General features: G+C 40.0%; 1 protein-coding gene across 4 annotated transcripts in view; it reads left to right on the top strand.

Moving 5' to 3' along the window:
* Positions 1-12,935, top strand: part of RAD54B (RAD54 homolog B) — a 61,646-nt gene that overhangs the window by 255 nt on the left and 48,456 nt on the right. Inside the window, exons 1-3 of one of the 4 annotated variants that reach the window (XM_010709136.2) lie at positions 7-457; positions 2,898-3,052; positions 3,709-3,883. In XM_010709136.2, the coding sequence (XP_010707438.1) occupies positions 2,915-3,052; positions 3,709-3,883 (313 nt within the window). In that variant the 5' untranslated portion in view covers positions 7-457; positions 2,898-2,914. Of the gene's footprint in view, positions 1-6; positions 458-1,927; positions 2,000-2,897; positions 3,053-3,708; positions 3,884-12,935 lie in introns of those variants that run through there. The other 3 variants (XM_010709135.3, XM_010709134.3, XM_003205181.3) reach the window with 3 other exon arrangements.

The following is a 12,935-nucleotide window of genomic DNA, read 5'->3' as shown; positions in this document are numbered from 1 at the left end:
CCCCGTCCCTTAGTAGCTCGCTCCAGCTGCGCCACAGGACGGCCGCTGCGGTCGTAACGGCCGTTACGGCTATATGGGCCGAGCCCGCCCCGGCCTCCCGCCGCCGCCTCCTCAGTCCCTCAGGGCTGCTGCCACCGCCCCTCAGCCCGCTGTCGTAAGAAGGGCAAGGTTACTTTTGCAGCCGCTTGTGCTTGACGGCTGCGTGTCGCAAGTCGACACAACTCTTCCGCCATGTTGTGTGTGGCGCTGCGTCGCAACGGCCTCGCAGGACACAGCACGCGTGCGCATATCAGTGCCTCCCGGCCGGCTCGTGTCGGGCCCGCGCAGTCGGGGTACATCCTGGCACGGACTCGGAGTATGCGCGCTAGGCGGAGAGTGGGGCGCATGCGCAGGGCAGCCGGCGGGCTGATGGGAGCGGGTGGCGGGACAATTGAGCGCGGCGAGCGCGGCTGCTGAGGTAAGGATGGGGATGGCACGGCCTGACCCAAAATATTTCCTCGCCGATAAGTTTCCTCTGTCAGGTGTTTTTTTGGGTCTCTTTTGTGCCTCTTCTGTAAGCCAGACCACCTTAAATAGTTATTTGACTTACAACTGTGAGTAGCCTTAGGCAGTCTAGTCTGGTGGTTGGCGACCCTGCGCATAGCGTGGGGATTGAAACCAGATGGTCATTGTGGTCCTGTTCAACACAGGCCGTCCTATGATGATGAAAAGCCTTGGGCTGACAGCACTATGGCTAGTATTGTTCTTTGTGCCTGCTTCAGGCTCTTACAGTTATTGCTCATTCCAAATGATTTCTGACCAACACTGATTTCCTGATCGGCACTAATGCTGCCTGCCTGCAGTTACTGCATCAAAGATCCCGTGTTACACATTTGTCCTGAGTACAGTAAGCCTGGTCATATCTGCCAGGATTCTTTCTTCAGGTGTTGAGGAGAGTTAAGTTTGCGCTAAAATGACTGATGTTACAGTCTGTGTTATGACTCAGTGCTGAGTTGAAGATGCCAGATTTATAAACAGATATATAAACAGGAAGGGGAACGGCTGTTTATGAGGGTGGACAGTGATAGGACAAGGGGGAATGGTTTTAAACTGAGACAGGAGAGGTTTAGATTAGATATTAGGAGGAAGTTTTTCACACAGAGGGTGGTGACACACTGGAACAGGTTGTCCAAAGAGGTTGTGGATGCCCCATCCCTGGAGGCATTCAAGGCCAGGCTGGATGTGGCTCTGGGCAGCCTGGTCTGGTGGTTGGCGACCCTGCACATAGCAGGGGGTTGAAACTAGGTGATCGTTGTGGTCCTTTTTAACCCAGACCATTCTATGATTCTTTGATTTTGAAATACCTCTTGCATGCATGTTTCATTTTAATGCAGATGGTAAGATATCTTTAAGGAGAAACGTACTGCTGAATTCAGTGCTTGTAGAAACAGGTGCAATGATGAGACGTTGCAGGCTGTGGTTTCACGGGATGCTTACTCTGGTCTGGCCAGGTGGCTCACAAAGGCAGGAGCAGAGCTTTTCTCATTACCTCCTGCTGCTTCCCTGGAGCCATCTGTAATGACATGGCAGCTGCAGTGTGGCTTGGTCTAGTGGTGGTTGTCTCATTGGAAAGAGCATGTTTAATGTTTGGTGGAAGTAGTTGGAATGTGGAAGTATTCCTTGATGTAGCCATACCTACCTTGGTAGTACTTTATGGCTGATCCTTACCATTATGGTTTATGTCTAGTAACAGCATCATGTATGTGTCATCGTTCATAGTATAGAGAAGACAACAGTACAGTCAGCATCTGCATGTCTCAGATATAAAGGAGTACCATCAGCTGTGTCTAATGTCTGCAAAGTGTTTCAGTAGTACTTTGTTGCTGGTTGTGTGCAAATCTTGGAAAGGAAGGTTGCTGTGCCCTGGTACGCCACTGGAGTGCACAGCAGTGTAAAAATTCAAGTGCAGGAACTCAGTGCCTCTGAAACGGGATGCAAATGTGCTTTCAGGGCCGTAAAGGTATTTGTGTCTGCAATTGCTTTAATGGCATATTCTTACCTAATAATTAGGGGTGGGAGAGAATCAATTAAAATAATGTATGAATGCAGAATTAAACCAAAGTATGTTCCATTAATTGCTGTTCCATTGTTTTTTTCATTTGAGCTTCTGGGTTACTCCATTGGATTTCTTTTTGTTGTTGTTGTTGTTTCTACTAATTTAAGTATTAAGATTATCACATTTTGTTGCAGTGGTTGCAAGCATCCTTTGCCATATTAACTTTGGTGTGTGTTTAGTTTTGTGTGAGCTTGGCTAGAGGAATAATGACCTTGCATTCTGAGGGAAAACCTACAGTACACTCTTTTCACTCTTCAGTTGAATGTAATATGGAGAGAGAATTTCAACTGAATTCTAATCTTTTACTGTGTGTTAGAATTACAAATATAATTGATCGTTTCATGCAAAATGTTACTCCCAGATAGGAACTGGAACTTCAGCATTCATTGTTTTACTAATATTAGGTTTTTTGAAATTATGTTTTAAGTATTTGGAAAAGTTGATTCTTTTATATCAATCTATGTAAAGAACAATTTGAAAGTTTGATAAAAAGCCCTACATCGATCATCTCCAGAGCATATCTTGCTCTTGAGAACTGCATTACTTGCTCTCCAAATAGGAAAAGAAGCTGCAGAAATTGCAGTAGTCTTTCCTAGTACTTAAAATGTTGCAATTCTTTTACTTTCTCGTAAGTTGTTACGCTTGTGAATAAAAAATGTCATTTGAAAATATTTTATGCCACATAAGTTGCTTTGTTTGTTTGTTTGTTTTAAAAGACTACTTGTATTTTTCATTATGGCTGTATTTCCATATCTGAAGCCTTTTCTGACTATGTTTTTTTAACTTGCTTTCTTCCTTCCAGAGTGGTACAAACTAAATATGAGGCGATCAGCAGCTCCAAGTCAAGTGCAAGGAAATGTAGCCAAAAAACCAAGGTTTATACCACCAGGAAAAAGTAATGCAGTTTGTCCCAGGATTGAAACTGAGAAAATGGACCAAGGCATGAAATTAAAGGAGGTAAAATGAAGAATGTGCTAAAAATTACATTTGTTCCTGCAGTATTGTTAATAAAAGGTAGCATCTGGGCTTACCCCATACAGTCCCAGTTTAGGTCATCAGTACTTTTAGGCTTTGATAACTTTGCTCTTACTAAATTTGATCTTGCATCTTGGGTAGGTTTCTTTCACTCTGTGAAGTGCACACAGGAAAATATTTTTGAAATAAATAATGGGAATCAGTACTGAGCCCAAATTCTTAATGCAACTGAGGTGTTTTGGCCTGGACTTTGTTGAGTTCAGTGGTTTTTAATGCTTTGGCAAAAACAGATTAGAAAACAAGGCATTTATTAATTAAATGCCAATACATTCAGTCTCAGTTTTGCTGTAAGGAACTTTCTCTGAAATCTATAGTATTGACAAAAAAGCTCCAGAATTTCTATTAATTTTATCTTTGGAAACTTTTAATAAATGCAGCTCACAACCTAACTGCATGATCATGCACTTAATGTTCTGAAAATGGGAGTGTATACATTTGTGTGGGAATGTATATATCTGCGTAGACAGACACATAATCCTCATTATCAAGCTACTGAAATCTCTTCTTGTTGCTCTCTTTTTTGTTTCATTTCAACTGCCTCAAGGAAATGCTATCCTGAACTTCTTTCTCTTTTGCAGGTAGGTGAGAAACATGGAAATGTTTCACTGTTTTCTGAAGTGTTTGGCGAGAATCAGAATGAAAATTTTACACAGTCTGTTGAGTCATCTGGAAAAGTAAAGTCTACAAAAGCATGGAACAGCACTAGTAAGTGCAGCAAGTTGGAAATGAAAACACAGAGTGCACCCAAAGCTGGTAAGATGCACTTTCCTACTTAATGCTGTGAGTTGTGTGAGAATTTAAAAGCTTATGTCTGGTATGCTGCTTTCTAAACTTTTATGAAATACATATGTCTTGTGCAATGGGAGCATTATTTGTTGTTCTGCTGGACAGAGTGTAGCAGCAACAAGCATTAGCAGTTCTCTTAAATGAAGAAGGAAAAAAGCTGATATTTTACAGGCCAATTAATTGGTAGTGCTGCTATTCAGGTATGTCTTCTGTAAGCGTACTTATAGTCAACTTGCTCTTATTGAGAGTAATATCATAAAAAGAGTTGGGATTCCCTAATTTTTAGAAGAGTATTGCAGTCTGGATATTTTGTTGGCCTCAAGCAGAGAATACAAATGATGCTGAATGGATTCACACTTTTCAGAATCCATGAGGGCTTTTTCAGTGTAAGATCTAATCTGATGACAGTGTCTCTGGTGGCCGTTCAGGTTCAAGCACGTGTTATCAACTCTCATGTAACTAGGACAGCCTGTGCTCACTCATGTGTACCATTCATTAATTTTTTAACCCTGGTAATGAATATTCTTCTCAAAAGCTAGGTAGTAAGCACTGCAAAGTTGGTGAAGAGTCTGAAATGTAGTAAATGCACTTTGATGGACTTGATTGACTCCACGGAATTGAATATATTCTTTTTCTACTCTTCATGTGCCATGATCACAGATGTTCATGAATGCAGATGTGCTAGCTCTGCTGCCAAATGCATATGAGAAGCATTTGCACTTTACTGAATTACTTGCATTGATGAATAAAAATCATTCCCCTTGGAGCCAACTCATACATCTTAACATCTATCTTGCTGATAATTCACTGTTTTCATAATTAATTACTTTGATAATTAGGATAGTTGTACATAATCCTTTTCCTCCCTCCCTTGAACTGCCCTCTACCTACCTGGGCACGTGAACCACAAAGGCCTCAGTCATGTTGCTGGTTCTCAGATCTGCACTCATGTAAATTACACGCTACAGATCCCTCCAGTACGTGGCCTTAGACACCTGGCTGCTGTATCTCCTGGTCTGCCAGCTACCTTGTTCACAACAGATGCATACAAATCAACATGACACTCTAGTCTAAACTTAGCAGTGGCCAGCCAACCAGTAGTCACTCCCCTCAGATATCCTGCTCTTTCCAGGAAAGTCCTTTGTACTTTTTGGTCCCTCCAGGAGCCAGCTTGCAGACACTCTGCTCTCTACATAATCTGGCCCAGATTCATGGCTGCTCCAAAACCTGACACCCAAACCTCATTTCCTATTTGTCAGCTAGTCCTGTTTGATGTTTGCTAGTGATCACACACTGGCATAACCAGGCAGTATACATGGGTTTGCCAGTTGTTGGCACTTCAGAGGGGCTGAAACACCTGTGTGTGGTCCAGCTCCTGTATCTAGCATGCACAACTCCATGTGCATTTATGCACACATAATAAGACTCCCTTCATCCAGGAAATATATAGAAATACAGTTTCATAAGATGAGACAGCTTGTGGTGATAGGGTGCAGAGCATGAGTGAACAAGCATACTGACCAGTCACCTGTTTAAAGCTGGCTTCTCTTTTTCCTTTTTTTCCACACTTGCTTCTTCCTGAACCACTTTCATCCTTCCCTTTGGCCTATCTTGTTTTTTCCTCTTAAAAATCTCCTTAGTATGTCTTGTGCAATCCCCTTACGCTCTTTCTAACATTTTATAAGTTCCATACCCAATCAGGCAATAACTTTGTTGACTCCAATTGACTCTTCTCATTGGATTTAACTCTCAGAAAATGTTGTTGATAGGTCTCATAGCCCCGAGGAGGCTATGTTTTGCTGCCATAATTATGTTGTGTGACTCAGTGCTCTGTTTTGCAGAGCCAATGTGGGAAGATTTACCAGTCTTCTATGTTTTAAGTCCCTCTGATTCTATGGGTTTTGTGTTTATCTGCAGTGTGCTGTAACTTTCAATTCTTCCTATGATGCTCATGCTTGCAGAAAATTTTCAGTGTGTATAGGACAGGTTCTTTGAGTGATCCTGTTTCCCTGTAGATACATCTGCAAAAATTTGTCTGCGGATTCTATCTAACAGTGCACTTGAAGGATAATCAATGGATTTGTTTCCAAAATAATCTTCCTGTGGTCTCGGGGAAATCTGTCATCTTCCCAACAACAACAAAAAAAAAAGGTTAAGTGGAGAAAATATTAAATGCTTTTTTAGTATCATGTATTCCAGGTACAGCTGGTAGGAGTGTGATAATCTGAGTAAAAGGAACAGTTGTGTGACTGAGTGGCCTGTTTCTGTTGATGTCGCACTGCTTGAGTAACCAAACAAACCATTTCATGCCAGAGCCTTTCAATGTCTGTAGAACGGGGCTAATCCTGCAATTCTTTGTAAAGCACAAAAAAAGAAAAAGAAAAAAAAGGGGTATCCCAAGTAAATGTTGGTTATAGTCATCAGACTCACTGCTGGTATAAATGCTGCACTGTGGAAACAGTCTTGCATTGAGGCTTCATTAAATCTTAAACAGTTTCTTAATATCATAGATTGTCCAAGACAGCTTCTGCCACTTATGTTACTTTTATCTGCTGATATAGCCATTCTGTAGACTGTGTAAACTATAACGTCTTTTGTAGTGTGGAACTAAATTGTTTTGACAAAACTGAAATTCAGAAGTAATGGAAACCAGTTGTGAAAGCCAGAGTTGGTATTTGTTTATTATCACTATTGTAATGGAATTATATCTTCAGTTAAAAAAAGACTTCTCTCTTAAAGGGACATTAAGATAATTTCAAGATTTAAAAAGCCTGTGTATGCATTACTTTGGTTTACTGTCTGAATACTGTTTTACACAGATAATAAGCTGTTTGTTAACTTTATATCACACTGAAAGCTGCAGTGTTTGGGTTTCTAGTACAGTGGAACGTGTAAATGAATACTGCGGCTTCCAATGAAATTCTTATGAAACACCTGCGGACAGCTGGACAACTGCACTGTTCATTGCTCATTTCTGTTCACCCAGCCCTGAAAATGCTGCACATTCTTTCAGTGAAACTTATCCGCCACACCGTGTCAGTATCCTGGTGTTGGTTAGATAACATCCATTTAAATTATAGCATATCTAGCTTAAAAAAATTTGCTTCTTCAGGCTTTTTCTCTTCTATCCTAATATTGCACTAATGAAAAGGAATCTAAATGTCTATCAGATGAGATAAAAGCTTCTAAAGAGGTTTTAATAAAATGGTATCAGCTTTTGTAGAGTGAAACCTGCCTATGCTTTGTAATTTCAAGAAAGTTTTAAAATAGAATCATAGAATCACCAAGGTTGGAAAAGACCTGCAAGATCATCCAGTCCAACCATCCACCTATCACCAGTAATTCCCACTATCCTGTGTCCCTCAGTACAACATCTAAACATTTCTTGAACATCTCCACGGACGGTGACTCCACTCTGTCCCTGGGCAGCCCATTCCAGCACCTGACCACTCCTTTGCAGAAGAAATGATTCCAAATATCCAACCTGAACCTCTCCTGGCACAACTTGAGGCCGTTTTAGTGGTACCAGGGTTTGGATTTGAAGATATTTCAGACGCAGGGTTATAGAAACATGGTGTTCAACAAGCAGCTAACCGTGCTTATGATGAGTTCTGAATACTGAAAAATGATGCTTCTTTGTAAATATCAGTGTAAGGAAATAAACTTTATTTACAGTTTTATGAATCAGTATTTTTTTTCTCTCCCATGAGGCAAACAGTGTGCCAATCATTTTGGTACCTTTTTTTTTTTGGAATTCAGAATATATTACTACTTGACACTGCCAACAGATGTGGTGAGAGAAGACAATTTATTACTCTCATATGCCTACAAAGAATTCAGTTGGACAAGTCTGTATGCTTTTTAAAATGAAGATTATGTTACCATTCCAAAAGTATATAGCAGAAATTGAAAATTATACGTCTGGAATTATTGCGGCTCTTAAAATTCCTTGGCTTCTACTTGTCCTCATTACTTTCTGAGGTCCTGTAAGCAATTACAAGAGAAATAGTTTGTGATTGAAGTATTCACAGACAGACAAATCTCTGAACTCTACTGAACTCCCTCAGTGTCTCAGTATTCTGGATTAAATCTTTGGACTTCTACTCTGGCAGATGATCAGTGCACATATATTGCAAGTAAGGGGCACTGGGCACAACGGAGGTTCTCACCTGCACTACCTTGTTCAATGCAACATTTTATACATGTATATACGTATATGTTTCTATGTACTGAATCAAATTTACACTTTTTTATCAGTTTTCAGTTTACTTTCTGTTGGACTTCTTAATCTAGGAGAATGCTGTCTCGTTTTCTCTCTGGGTTTGCTATATCATGTGTGGAGACAAACAGCTCTTTCACCTGTGTGCTTGGACGTGACATTAAGTTGCACTGAGAATCCATTGTTTGAACCTGATGTAGGTGAACTGAAAAGCTGCATAAGGAGTCTGTCGCTCTGTTACAACCCACCTCTTGTTCCGTTTTTGTCTGAGGAGTAGCTTGTCTTTCATCCACCTCTAACATCTGTTAATGCTCCTTCTAAGAGAAATTTTGTCAGAAGTCATATTCAAATATTGCCTTTGAAATAACAATGCAGATAGATTGTAACTGTATTTCAGAACAAGATTAAAACGTTCGCTCTATGATGACAGAATGTTCTTGAATCTTTTTCATGCTTATAAAGTTCACTGTATTTATTATTTGCATACAGTTTTGGATACATTTTTCAACTGCCCTGGAATATTCATGTCTACTGAGTATGTCGGCCTATAATGTTAAAACTCTTTCCTCGTTTAAGTGAATTTTATTTTCATAATAGGATTGTTTGTCTGCATCAGCATTTTAAAACATTCTAATTGTAATTTAATTGTAATTTCTATTGCTTCCTTCATTTCCATTATTGCACTTTACAGATTGAACTGGAGAAGATATTCCAGTCGGGTATTTTTACCATCTGTCTATATTAGTGGTGGAGCTGCATGTATAGCTGCAGTGCAGTGGGCCCCTCAAATGTTTTTATAAACAGTTGGTGAAGCAGTCAACTCTTTGGGTAAAAGACACTGCATAAACATCGGTAGCTTTTAATAACAACTAACCATACCTTAGTACAGCTGTTAGTGGATGCTTCAGTTGAAATAATTCATCACTACATTGCTCTTGTTAGATTTTATGTTTTCAAATTTTGTTACCAGCTTGTATTCAAAATGATAGAATTTTGCCAGTTCTCCATTATATAAAATAAACTGCTTCTCCCCGCAGCGTGATAGACAGAGTGGTCTATAGTAGTGAAGAAGCCAGCTCTTGCTAAATTCAAGGTAGTTTCTGTTCTGCATAGGTGACACCTGTACCTGGGGATTGACTAAGAAAATTAGATTGATATTAAATTAAGTTTCTAGGAGAGGAAATTGTTTGTGTCTCTTGATGTGATGCTGTTCCAGAAGTGTTTATTTCCGCATCAGCCATGGTAGGTATGCATACAAACTGTTACCAGTTTGGCCCAGTGCCTCACTATTCAGCAATCAACATTTTGCAGGCAGGCTTTTTGCTGAGGATTCTGTGGTTTAGTTCTAGATGATTTGTGTTTTCTGGGCTTCAGTGTTGGACCTGTGGCATCTCCTCATGGTGACACATTTTGCTTGCTGTTCTTTGTTGTGATGTGAGATAATGTCCTCTACTCTGCTGTGGGCATCTGACCTTCTTTGGCACTCCCCCAGGTAATTATGTATGCTCGGGGTTCCCCAGAGGAGAACCCTTTGCTATGGTCATGCAGTACTTTCAGTTACACATTCAGATGGTATGGCAGCAAAGCAGGAAGTATTGTTTTAGCCGGACAACCTTCCTATTGTAATCTTAGTATTCAAAATTCCTAGAATTAAAGGAAAAAAAAAGGTTGAGATATTCTTCACTCTCGCACCCTGGCATTATAGAATCGGAATATCCTGAGTTGGAAGGGATCTGTAAGGATCAAGAAGCAAGTTCCCAAAGCTCTGAGAGCACAAGTAACACATCTGGTGACAACACCTCTGTCTACTCAAAAGCAGAATATTCCCACAAGCTACAAAGTAGGTTCTATGCCCATTTAGTTACTGCAAACAGCTCTGAATAAAACTGATGTAGCCCTTGCTTGTTTTCATGACTTTTCAGTGCATCCCTCCCCTCTTGCTATTCTACATTCCTCACCTGCTTTATAGTAGTGGCCAGAACAGAACCCTGTATTTAAGGAATTCTGTTTCTGTGCTGAGAAGCAACAAATGCAGCAGCCACAACTTCCCTCACTTCTTCAGTTTTAAAGTCTTCAGGGGAAAAACAATCACTGAACTGTAGCCGTAATCAAATAAGTACAACTCACTACCACAGACTGAACACAAGGAAAACAGTATGGTGTGCTGAGGTGATACACTGGCCTGTTGAAGAAGTTCTCCTCCCTAACCAGTGTGCCTTATCTTGACTTTGGACTGTCGAGCAGTCGAGCAGTAAAATGTGCCGCGGTTGCAGAGGTAAACCTCCATGTGTGAGATGGATGGAAGGAAACTGTGCCAGCTCCATCACCAAAAGCAACGTATCATGTAGCATACAGCAAGTGCAAAGCTGCTTTCCTGGATGGGGCAGCCATGTGCAATGCAGTATAATGGGCTGCTGTAAAACAAATCCAGACTTGCGCAATTCTCGTGTGATCTTTCCACAGTTAATATGACATAATTTATAACTTGATATGATCGTATCTAGCTGTCATGTGAATAACTAGGCTTTATGTAATGATAGATGACATAACCAGGATATTCACACATTTGTGAAAAGGGCAGCGAATTGACAGTGAAATATACTTTTCTTGTGTCCTAGTTACGTGTGCTCTAATGTATGTATTTGAATCAGTGGAGATCATGGGGGAAGGGAACTAGAAATTGGAAGGGTATTAGGTGGTCAGAAAATAAAGACTATCAGGGTTTTATTAGATAGATGATATCAGACCATTTCCAAACAGTTGGAAGGGTTAACGTGAAAGAATTTCAGTAACAACTTGCCTATTAAACTGAACAGCATTAGCTTTTTTGGGACAAAAATTGCTAGTTTCTTTGTTTTTGAATAGTGATAGATAAACTATTGAAGAGTGCTGTGCTATATGTAGACAACCATCCAACCATCTTTTATTCATTTTTCCCTTTTTTTTCAATGTGTTAAGTTACTGAAAATCAAGAATTTGTAAACAAGGAAAAAAAAAGACCTAAGTTCTCTTTTTTTTTATACAGATACAGAGATCTCATGTTAAAAGGGCGGAGATAAAGGGAACTCACTTTTCCAGGGTGGGAATGGGCCTTGAAAATGAACTTACTATGCCAATGTATTTGCTGTTATTTGGCTCCATGGGAATTGCGTGCAAATATATGAAACGTGTAGAAAAAAACATTGATCTAGTACTCTAACTTTTGAAAGAAGGAACTTAGAGATACTCTGCCTAGAGCCTATTTTTAACAGTTTGGATTTAGCAGTAAAGATTCTATCAGTTTCTCTATTCATTCTGAGGAAAGCTGTTCATGTGGTTTCTTCTTAACTTCTTGTTTATCGGAATTTATTATCAAGCCTTTTTGTGTGTAAGGAGTGAAGATGGGCAAAAGAAGAAATTCATGCCTGTCCTAAATTTCTTAGATCATTTTCATTTCCGCTCTCATCTTTCAGAAAGTCTGTTTCTCCCCAGCACTCTCTTGTCCCCATTAGATAAGATACAAATTTGGATTTAAGGGAAGATGGGAGAGAGTGTAGGTATCAGATGAAAGGACAAATGCTTTATTCGAGTGAAATGGAAGGTGTTTTTGAGCTATAATGAATATTATTACAGACTTTGCCTGGATTCCTTCACATCCTTCTGTAGCTGTGCTCATTGTTTGGATGCCCTTTGTTGCTATGCCAGCATGACCAGAGTTCGATCCCAGCTTTTGGCTTTGGGCCTTAAGTCTCCCCCTGAAATAGAAGCATTATCGCAATACGACTTTCCGAAAATCAACATGGTAGTGGTTAGACCATTATCTCTAGGTCCTCAAAACTGCCACTTTGAGCAACTCAGAAGAATAGAGAAAGCTGCTCCTATGTCGAATGCTGGGAATAGTGAGTAGAGAAGTATTCTGAGGTTAGTATTTAAAAGAATAATCTCCAAAAGATGGAAGAATTGCAGCAACTTGGCTTCTCTAGAGTCTATCTTGCAAATGGGAATTTAAGAACTTACGCAAAATGTCCTAAAAAAAAAATCATACTTCTAAACCTTTCTATATTTCTTTGCTGCTTGTTGCTGGTTAGTCATGAAAAAGCTTGCTGAAAAAGAGAAAATGTGTGGATTAACAACTGGAGGCATTTCTGAATTTGTGAAGAATGATGCTGTTCCTTTTTCTTACTTATAAAGTGAAGAGCTTATTTACGGTGCTATTTAGTCACTTCATTATAATATATAGTCCTGTAACTTTAGGTTAAACTTCCTTTGAAGGATGGTTACAGATCTGAACGTGTGGGCTGGAATGTCAGACTGAGGTGAATTCTTTAAAATTTGGCATGGAGAAGGCTGGTGTAATTGTCTCATCTGAGTATTTCCCATTTCATGGGGCAACACCTAGCAGAGGGAATGGAAGCGCAATTAGCTTTTATGCTTAGAATTTTACGTGATGTAAAAGTTCTGGAGTAGCCCATACATAATTCAAGCTAATTTCAAGAGAGCAATGTCAAGGTAACTACTTTGTCAACTTCTGGGTTTTCATGATTTGTCCTGTGATGCACGTACCCAGGAGTTGCAAGAACTGCTAGATGCTAGGAGTTGATACGTGGTAGATGGTGATGACAAGAATAGATGCAGAAAAAAAGACTTAAAGCTTCCCTTTGTTCTTCCCTTCCAACCTTGTCCTGCATCTCCCAAATGGAGGGCAAAGGTTTAGAGATATTTAGAAATATTACTGCAAGGAGAAGGAAAAGGGGTGGTCCTGGGACTTCTGGTACAGCCAGGGTAGGAACAAGTAAGGGCAAAGTTGATGGTGAAAATGTT

This window comes from Meleagris gallopavo, chromosome 3, assembly GCF_000146605.3.
Source record: "Meleagris gallopavo isolate NT-WF06-2002-E0010 breed Aviagen turkey brand Nicholas breeding stock chromosome 3, Turkey_5.1, whole genome shotgun sequence".
NCBI lineage: Eukaryota > Metazoa > Chordata > Aves > Galliformes > Phasianidae > Meleagris > Meleagris gallopavo.
This window is presented reverse-complemented; position numbering and strand designations above follow the sequence as displayed.